This window comes from Chinchilla lanigera, unplaced genomic scaffold (assembly GCF_000276665.1).
Source record: "Chinchilla lanigera isolate Chin_1 unplaced genomic scaffold, ChiLan1.0 scaffold00047, whole genome shotgun sequence".
NCBI classification, from domain to species: Eukaryota; Metazoa; Chordata; class Mammalia; order Rodentia; family Chinchillidae; genus Chinchilla; species Chinchilla lanigera.
The window spans coordinates 17,880,500-17,890,649 of NW_004955448.1; the positions used below are offsets into that span (position 1 = coordinate 17,880,500).

Below are 10,150 nucleotides of genomic sequence, written 5' to 3' on the forward strand. Positions count from 1 at the left end.
CCCACACCCAGCACCACACCAGTTCAGCTGGGTGCTACAAGTTGACCACCAGCTTTCAATCCACCACAGGGAGTTTGTTTGGTTTTAGTTCTTTGTGTGTATGTATGCATACATGTTTGTTTCTAATAAAATAATACTTATAATTCTGGTACACATCAAGAATATGAACATACTAAAAACAGTAAAAAAATATTCTCAAAATATGTGGCTACTCTTATGCTTGGAATGAACTCTGAATTTTTTTGTTATTGTCATCAATTTCCTGTCTTTAGAGAGAACACTATTTGAATTTTTTGGGCAAGTCAAGGAATCTGGAAATAATAGATTTCTTTCTTTAAAAACTCCTTTTTAGTATACAGATAACACCTAGATAGCTTTTTCTTAGAAAACATCAAAATATCATAAATATGGTTAAAATCTCTGCTCAGCACTCCACATGCCCTGCATGCCATCCAGCTCAGACACCCTTCTTCCCTCAGAAGCGGCCACTGCTAACAGAGCATATGGCTTAAGACAGCTTTCATGTATTCAGTGAATACACAGGTGTGATCAAAATAGAGTAAGTGCTTAAATTTAAAACTTTATTACAGTAAAATGCACGTTGCCACTGGCGGTCCTCAAAATGCTCACCCTGACCTCACACACGGTTATGCCATCCTTCTTGCCACTTTCTCAAGCAGTTATGGAATTCCTCTTTCAGGTCTTCATGATACATGATTTAAAAAGTATATGTATAGTATGCTTTCTACATTGGTATACCTGATATAGCAGCTTTCAGAACTACAATATGACAAAGATGAACTGGCTGGTGACTGACTGATTGATTGATTTTGAGTCAAGGTCTCCCTATGTTGTTCAGGCTGTCCTTGAACTCACTACATAGTCCAGGCTAGCCTCAAACTCCTGGCAATTTTTCTGCTTCACCCACTAAGTGCTAGGATTACAGGTGTGCACCGCCATGCCTGGCTATGACCTCTTTAACATGCTGCTCACATTTAAAGATTTTATGGCACTTAAAGAAATACTTCTGGACTGCCATGCAGAAAAGGAAGGCTAGAAACTCATTTAAGCAGTGACTTTGTGGTGACATCATTGTGCAGATCATCTAGCATTCCAGCTTATCAGAACAATCAGAGGCACTAGGTAATGCATGGCGTCGTGCTGGATGTCACTAGCCCAGTAGGCTCACAGAAACTTCAGCCAGTGACGGCAGAAGAGTGCATCCTGAGAAGACAGTTCTGCAGCCCTCCATTCAGGTTAGGTATTGATGGATTAAAAAACAAAAACAAAAAAGCAAGGCACAACCCTCCTGGGCCTGTTTCTCCTGAACTCCTTCTTGTTTTGGGTAACCCCAGTGCTCCTTGTCATGTGGATACCATGTTCAAATGCTTCAGAGCCAGGCTGCATGGGAGAAAGCCCGTGCCAGCCACTGCACCAGGGCCCGAAAGTGTGCATGCGGGTGGGTCTGTGTGCAGTGTGGAGGAGCCCATTCTCACCAACCTGTCCCAGTAGGCTTTTCATGAGACCTTTGTGCATTTGCAGCTCTTTTGTATATAGGTCATAATTTCAGTCCTTCAGCCTCAGTGAAGTCTTGTTACAGAGTATTACTGAGTTGCTCACCTGCACAAGCCACCTGGCCTGAAATTTTGGAATCTCCTATGATCCTTGCCCTGGCTGAGGTAAGTAACTGACAGAGATGTCCTTGAAAGTCAATTGAAAATCAAGTCCCAGTCTTCTGTTTGCAGCCCTTGTAACACCGGATCTTCTGCTGGTCCTGATGCAGTCTCCCTGTTTCTAGAAGTCTCTTTTAAGCATTGTTTTCAATACAAATATTTTATACATGAATACTCAGGCTAATCTGCTGGATGTGATCCTGAACACCATGATTACTCCCTAAAGATCAAAGTATTATGTGCTGTGTGCTCTTTAGCTGTCAGTGTTGTGAAGTCAAAATGCTTTCTACCCTGCTGTACCTGTTGTATTAGCACCAGGTGGGTGTGCTGGAAACAGAGTAAGGCTTTCCTGGTACCGTAGTAGACTAAATCTGTCCAGCTACCTTGGCATATTAGTGTGTTTCAGCAAGTGTACCGAAAGTCTTTTATTTATAAACCACTGGGTTGGGTTTCCTACTATGTAGGTAGAGACGCTGCAATTTCTTCTTCCTTCCCAGACCTCTCCTGCCAAGATAGTGCTCCCCTGTGCACCTCAACATGAGCTGGGGCAGTGGACACTCCAAAGGTCATTTGCCAGCTTTGACTTAGCACAATGTTTTATAGAACATTACTGGCCTGGAAACACATGTCACATCTCTAGAAAGAAGTAAAACATGGTTGAATTTTAAAGTACATATTAAATACAGTTATGTATAAGTTATACTATATATGCATATATAAATATATAATATATATTTTGAATGCTGCTGCCAAGTGTTATCTAGTGGAAAGGCAAGCTTGTAAAAGTATCACAGTGTCTCCTCATCCACCTTATTCACCAGATCTGGCACCGTGCAACTTCTGGCTCTTTGCCAAACTCCAAATGTCACGAGAGGCAACATTCTGCCAGGACAGAGCAATCAGAGACGTGGAAGAGAACTTCTGTAAGTGCTTCAGAAGTGGCAAGAACGACCTGATAAGTGTGTCTGAAGGGAGGGGAGTGTTTTGCTGGGAAATTACTGTCTGTGTATCTTTTCTGAAATAATTTTCAAAACTTTAAGCACTGCACTTGTTGATCACACTCACACATGGAATATTATAATAATTCATGTTAGTGGTCGTCAGGTGTCAATTAAAATGTAGCACTTTGGGGAGTTATTTTATTCACAGGTTCAAAATAAAGACCAGGGGATGATATCTAAATCAGAAACTGACAGAGTTAAGATTCACAATTGTATCTCAACTCTGCAGAATAATACACTAAAAACAGAAAGTTAAAAGTTTGGCCTGCATAAATATTAAGTCCCTGCAAAAAATGCAGCAAATGCAGAACTCTAGTTTAACATTAGTTTATAGGAAAAAGACCTAGCAGTTGGATTATCACAGACTCAATATATAATAAAAGTTCCAGTTTTTGGAAAAATTAATAAGTTTTATCTCTACAATGAGATTCCTTTAAAACAGCAGGAGTTACTCCAGAATATCTTCTTTTTGAAGAAAAATTATGTAAATTATAGTGAGCTAGTAGTTGTAAAATGTAGGGCTTTTTGAGACAATGTAGTGTTCATATATTTTTTTCTTTTTCTTTAAAAAAGAAAAAGAAAACCAAAGATGGTAAAAAAAAAAACTTGCCTCTTTTTGGTCCTATCCTTGAGGACTGTCAGTATAAAGGACTGTATAAAGCTATTTACCTAATAGGACGACTTACATTTTATTGAAGAATATTTCCACCCAACACCCTTCGCCTGCGTGTGCGGAATTAGGCACAGGGAAAGCATGGAACATGTGCTTTCTTCTGCTCCGTGCTGTGCAGGGCTGGCCAGCAGATACAGATGTTCATCAAAAATGCACACAAGAAAACATAGAACTTTTTTGGCCCATTGAATACACACAGATCCTTTTGTAGGCTTGTGGGTATTTTCTTTTTTCTTTAATTTTAGATATCTATCTAATGACTTCATGGAGTACTAGTTTTTAGAAAATAACTGACCTGTTGTTTTCCTAGCAAATGTGAATATTATATTCATTTATGATGACCGTGACTGAGCAAACACCTAAGCGATCATGAGTCTTGACCTCTATTTTTCCTAAAATTAATCTCTCCTATAAACGTGATACTATTTCAGATCATGACCTCTTTAGTGACAAGAAAGAAGCTGAATCCGTTCAGTAGCTGTACTGATGGATTTTTCAGGACACCAAACAGTTGTTTTATTTGAATTTATCTATCTTTACCCTGATGTGTAGCGCTGCCCGTGAGAAGGAGATTCAAGGTCTTAAGTCCATTACTGTTTTTATTCAGCAATGTCAGACCAATAATAGGTGTTTATCTTCTAGCTTGTGCTGCTCCAGATAGAGTAGCTTATTGTAATTCTCCCCCCCCACCGCCCAGTTTTCTTTCCCTGAGGAAATATCTATATCTTGGATCCGTCTAATTAGCTAGTATGTGAGAACAGAAAATTGAGACAGTCCCTATGCTCATGGTTGCTGGGCTTTAAAAAGCTCAATAAAATTTCTATCTACATTTCCTTGTTTACGTGGTGGAGCAAAATGGATCAAACAAGCAAAGATTTGTGGCAAAAGAGATTGTGCCTTTGTACAGTGTAACACATACTGTGTCTCAAAGAAATATTGTGGCACTCCTCTGAAGCTGACATTGGAATGACATTGTAATCCCGGCCATCTGTCTTCCCGCTCTAGCTGTCCATGACTGTGCGGTGGTGAATGGAGGCTGCCCGCAGCGCGGTAGTAACACTCTGCGCACCTTCCGCTGTGAGCGTGATGCAGGATGCGGACGCCGTGCTGCCGAACACACCTGCAGAAGTGAGTAAATACTAGAATCAGCTTGGAGCCATTTTCAGTGAAAATTGACCTGCCCGTGTAGGGGCAGAAAGGAGAGGTTTTTCTATTGTAAAAACATCTATTAGAAGCTGACAGTTTTCAAGTGCAATTCCATCTTTTAAAATAAAATTATATTTTGTTATTAAAGGACTAAAATAAAGAGAAAGGAGGAAAGACATACCAAAATTAACATTCTCAAATGAAAGACGCATCTCCAAATGTGTAGGTCTTGTAAATTTGTCAGTTATTACGTTTATACAAGTGCAACACAAAACCACAATTAGCTAATGATATTGGGTCACTATAATTACTGGCTAATATGCTCTCCATTTAGATCAGACTTAGAACCAGATCAGAACCAGATGTACAGTCAAAACTGAATTCTACGCAAAATTGTAACATATGCCAAAGGGCTTAGAGTTGCTCAGGCATGTGTAAAACTGCACACATTGAGTATAGATTACAATGTGTTTATTTGTATCAGAATGTTCTATAAATTTTGAGGGGGATCAGATTATTTTTCATCTTTTTGTATATTTCTGGATTTTACAATTTTTCTAAAATGAGCATATTCTACTTTCACAAACAGAATACAAGCAATAAATTTTAAAAATAACCTTCCTTTGATGATTTATGAGTGCTCTTTGCTGTTTTTACTGCAGTGATTTATGTAAGTTTATTGAGTCATGATTCTCAGATGGCATAAACTTGGGCTCTAGTTTTATCTTCAGGTCCATTCTCAAGGTAATGATATTAAAAACAGCATCCTGTATAGCATATTTTAATTACTGCTTTCCTTTTTTAGAGTGTTCACTAGCTCATCTGCACAAAATTATTAGTATCTTACAAATTATTCTATAAGTATGAACCTTGGAATTGAAATCAGCAAGTTTCACCTAGTTTCATGACATACACTTTCTTCTTCTTCTGCGTATGTGTTAAAGGAAATGAGTAAAGGCCAATGGAAGTGGGTAAAAGTGTCTGACGCTGATATGACAAAATAGGCTGTAAAACTATGGTAGCAAGTACAGCGAACACAATTTTTCCCCCAAAGTCAAGTAAGAGTATAGTTTGAAGTCAGATCCTAAGATCTAGGGAACTCACTGATTTAATCATTGTAAGTGCAAGTTCAAGAATAGCAGTGCATGCGTATTTATCTAATGGAAGCATCCTTTTTTTTAGTAGGATTATTGATTTTAGCAACAAGATTCTCTTTCCCACTCCAAACCCCAAACTTTTAAAGATCACCTACTGCATTCTTCCACTGCCTCTATAACTTCTCTGAATCACAAATATGTAGCAGCAGCAAGATTATTGATGTAGATGAAGAGTTTATCTGTAAAGGCTGAGCTAGTAAACTTTTGTATGTGATATAAAATGTTTTGCAAAATAGTTTGTATGAATCAGTGATATCTGGTCTTTGATCACATAAATAAGCACTCTATAGCCACTAACTAAATTCTCTTCACAATGATAGTTTGTAAAACATGACACCTATAAGCTATTTCTTAGTAAAATCACTAAAATCTTCCCTTATTCTTTCCCATTACTGCTCTTGAATTTTTCAATTTTTGTTTTAATGATATCAGGTCAAAAGTGCAGTTGGCTAAGAATATTATGCCTTATCTTTTTAAATTTGTATTTCTTAAAAACCAATGTTTTGTATACATGGATACAGACACTATGATAATCACTATTTGCAACTCCATATACTGACTTTATATACAGGAGTTCAATGCATTTTGTTATATATATATATATATATATATATATATATATATATATATATCATGTAAGTAACAATAAATATGAATTTCATGATTTCATGACTGCAATCATTCCAAGCCTTTAACCCCTTGGCTACCATTGTGCAGAAAGTATTGCTCTGAGCCCAGCATTTGACCTTCAAGGAAATTTTGATGACTTTCTCACATGCATGCACTGAAGTTTTGGGTTCAAATATACTTTCAGGAATCTGTGTTGATTCAGTTTATAGACATGTCCATCTTGCTAGAAGAAATCCAAGAAGGGTTTAGCACTTTGTATTTAAAGCTTGATAATATAACCTTAAGGAAAACATCTGTTTGCTTATTTATTATGAAAAAGAGGCTTTATTGTAGAGACCTGAGCTTCACATTAGATGATTTTGGGTTAGACGGCAGAAAAGATCACTAATTTTTAATACAGAGAAGTGAACTGGCTCACTTTATCACTGGGAATTGTACGTGGCTGAAAACAGAGTGGTGGTTAGTGTTTCCTGGGAGCTTGGAGCCGACATACATTATGATCTACATAGAGTAACAGAAAGCAAGGGGGAGCCATGGAAATTTGTGATTTCACTATTTTGGAATATTTGCAATTAATTTGGAATAATTGCAAATTAATATTTGCAATTAATATTTGCAAATTAATATTTGCAGTTAATTAATATTTGCAATTAATGTCTTTCTTTCTTCTTTTCCCCTTCATTTTTATTCCATTTCCCCATTCTGCTCAGCACTCACAGGCCTGAGCTGCGTGACTTTCTCAGCAGAGCCTCTCACACTTTTTGCACTTTCTCTCAATCAGTGGAACAATAAACTCCCCGGACCTTCAAACACTTACAGAGTTTCAGAGGCCTTCCTTTCAAAGGAGGGCCACCAGCTGTGGTCTTTTGATCACGTGTAGTGGTTATGACCAGCTTCTGTCAGAGTGATGAAGTCACGCGAAGTGGCACAAGAGAAGGAGTTGGGCAGCTTGCTAAACTAACAGGAAGTCAGGGTTTGGACCACTTGACTCCAGGTAAAGGGCGTTTCCGACTGTTGATAAGATTCTAGTAAAACCGGGGACCTAAGCTTTACTGGGCTCAGTGTGAGCCCATGAATTTGTCTGCAGTTTTGGAATCTGTGTTATTTTTCTGCAGGTAAGGACACGTCATTTTTCTCAGATTCTTAAAGCTGTCTGTGGCGTGCAAACAATCCCATATATCTTTTTCTCCTTCAATAGTCTTTAAAATGTATTACACGGGAGAATCTCATGAAAATCTCATATCACGACACGGAGTTATGATACTGCCATGCTGGTCAGTGACTCCTTCTCCCTGCTGCCTCCGTTCCAGTAAGATTCCAGGCCAGGGGCTCCAGGCCCCGGCTGGAGCAGAATGTGTCCTGGCCCACTCTTACTCTCCTGAAAGGTGACAGCAGGAAAACCAGTGTGAGATGTGCGGTGGGTCAGCACATGACCGGATATGAGAGCGACTGCCCTTGGTTGGGGGAGGGGCGCGAAGGCTCCGATGCCCTAACAGTCAAGGGCGAGTTGCGTCTCTAACGTTCTGTTGTTGATAGCCTTATAACACTGTTCAAGCCTTATATCACTGTTCATTATTTTTTTTCTAAATCGTCCCCTTAACTTCATGACAGCACAATTCTTACTTTTAACTGCTGATTCTCTTTACTCCTATTCTAGTTACCAGGGTTCTGAAGTGAATCTCCATCTCCTTTTCTTTTCTATCGTCCTTTATTTGCTTCTTTTCTAGTCTGTCTCCACTTTGCTCTTCTACTTTTATGTGTAAATAAAGCCTGTAAAATCCTTTGAACATTACCTTGCACACTGTAAGGATTACTTAAATATTTCAAAACAGAACATTAGAAGACATAAGGACTTCACCCAGATGGATTTGCTTATCAGAGAAAATCTCAGACTTATTCCTACATTTCTAGCTCTTGAAACTTTGCCAACAGTCCATCTATCAAAATTAACTATCTCTTGATAGTTTTTAATTGGTGATTTTCTCATTGCTGGGAGACAAGTATTCACTAAATATGGAGGTAATGTAAACCAAACTTCTCTTTTAACCATGGATTTTTTTTAATTACGAGCAACCAGATACTAAAATAACTTATACTATCTAAATTGCTAGGATTATGTCGTTTGCATTTTAAATAACTTGCAAGATTGAAGTATAATTGATATACCTCCTAAAAGCTTTCTTACATTTCCATTTTTAATAATAACCCTGTAAAAGAAGATCAGCCCAAATCTCCACTCATAATCATGTCCTAGTAGTATATTTGCTGAAATGACCCTTCCTAGGTGGTGAAATAATGAAATGGTTGAACATTATAATGCCTGCATAATGTTGTTCCCTCTCTTTCATGCTTTCAGCATGTAGTTTTATTAACATCTGCATTTACAAGAAAACAAATGGAATCACTGATGTATGCATAGAGAAAGCTCAGATAAAGGAGATTTTAATTACTTCAATCACTAATGCGCCAATTCTTTATTTCTAGTTGCTTGACGTGTGCAGGGTCTCAACCATTACATTTTTTGTCACTAAAACAAGAAAAGTTACCCGGAAACTATAACCTAATGACTTTTCTGTGGAGAAATGTGTGACACAGAGAAGTCTATCTTATACTTCAATTACAAATAAGCAGAAATCAGTGACAATAACAAAGTAAATGTACAACTGAGAAGTGTGATTAAAATAAAGCTATCATTATTGATACTTGGAACTTGAATAAATTTTCCTATATCAGATTTTTATGAGTTTCATATTTTAAATTCGTGCTAAATTTAAAAAATAAAATTGCTAAAAGTATTATATGTAGTAGTATTTACATAATAGATTCTTTTGTTTTGGACCTCAATGTTTTGATCGGTGATGTCTGAGTTTTATTTGATAAGAAGAGTAGAAGATTCCTTCGAGGAAATGCAAAGAGATTGCCCTCAAATTGGAGATGAAAGAGGTTAAAGACTTTCATTGAACTGCCTTTCAATTAGCTGCATTATTTATGAAGACAAATTAGAAACAGAATTCATTTCAGATGACAGCTGATGTCTTGAACAGGGCAATGTCAGGTTAAAAATTTTGTTTAGTTTGTCAGATGTATGGCATTTCTCTGTCATTATCAAATTCATCATCCTGGCAATATTAAGCACTTTCACATGCCAGATAATAATAACACTCAAAAGGGAAACTTAAGGATCACTTCCCCTCTGCCCGCTCAGCCCCATTCCATAGCCTTGTGCAAAATCACACAAACTTCTCAAGTTGTCACCCAGCATATTAAGCAGTAAGCTCAGGTCAGTACTTTCAACCCCTTGAGTTTCAGTAAACTCTAGGATCTACTCATTTGTCCTACAATGTTTCAATAGACCCCAGACTCAGGAAGGTATAACAGACCAATGCATGAATTCTGACTGTGTCATGTGAGAGTTATGTGATCTTGGTCCAGCTACTTAGTTCCTCTGATTTTTTAATTCCTTCATTTCCTCCTATGACTAAAATACGGACACATAATGAATGCCCAATAAATACAGGCTTAAATCAGTAATGTACTGTTATCATGTATCTATTCTTATTCTTACGTATTTCCCCAGTCAAAGCTTTCACTCAGTGTAGCCAAACTGAGGATGAGGTACTCTTCATTGTGTGCAACTAAAAAAGAGGTTACCTTTCAGTTCTCACTTACGAAAATAGCACAGATTTTAGGATTTTGAAAAAAACAGTGGTTACCCGGAATGGTGTATTTTAGAAAAATACAGTAATGTTCAGAGCAGTGATAGCAACACTGCGCTGCCCTCAGCCTTCGCTCCCCCAGGCTGCGTGGCTCGGTCCAGTCTCTTCGCCCTTCGGTGGCTCCGCTTTTGTATCGGCTGCCTTGGGGCATGTG

General features: G+C 37.9%; 1 protein-coding gene across 1 annotated transcript in view; it reads left to right on the plus strand.

The window, feature by feature from the left end:
• The first annotated feature begins 1,146 nt into the window (after positions 1 to 1,146).
• The window catches only part of LOC102028246 (EGF-like and EMI domain-containing protein 1), an 83,978-nt gene continuing 74,974 nt past the window's right edge, over positions 1,147 to 10,150 (plus strand). Inside the window, 4 exon segments of the mRNA XM_013518593.1 lie at positions 1,147 to 1,459; positions 1,558 to 1,679; positions 3,194 to 3,209; positions 4,353 to 4,475. Of these exon segments, the coding sequence (XP_013374047.1) occupies positions 1,147 to 1,459; positions 1,558 to 1,679; positions 3,194 to 3,209; positions 4,353 to 4,475 (574 nt within the window).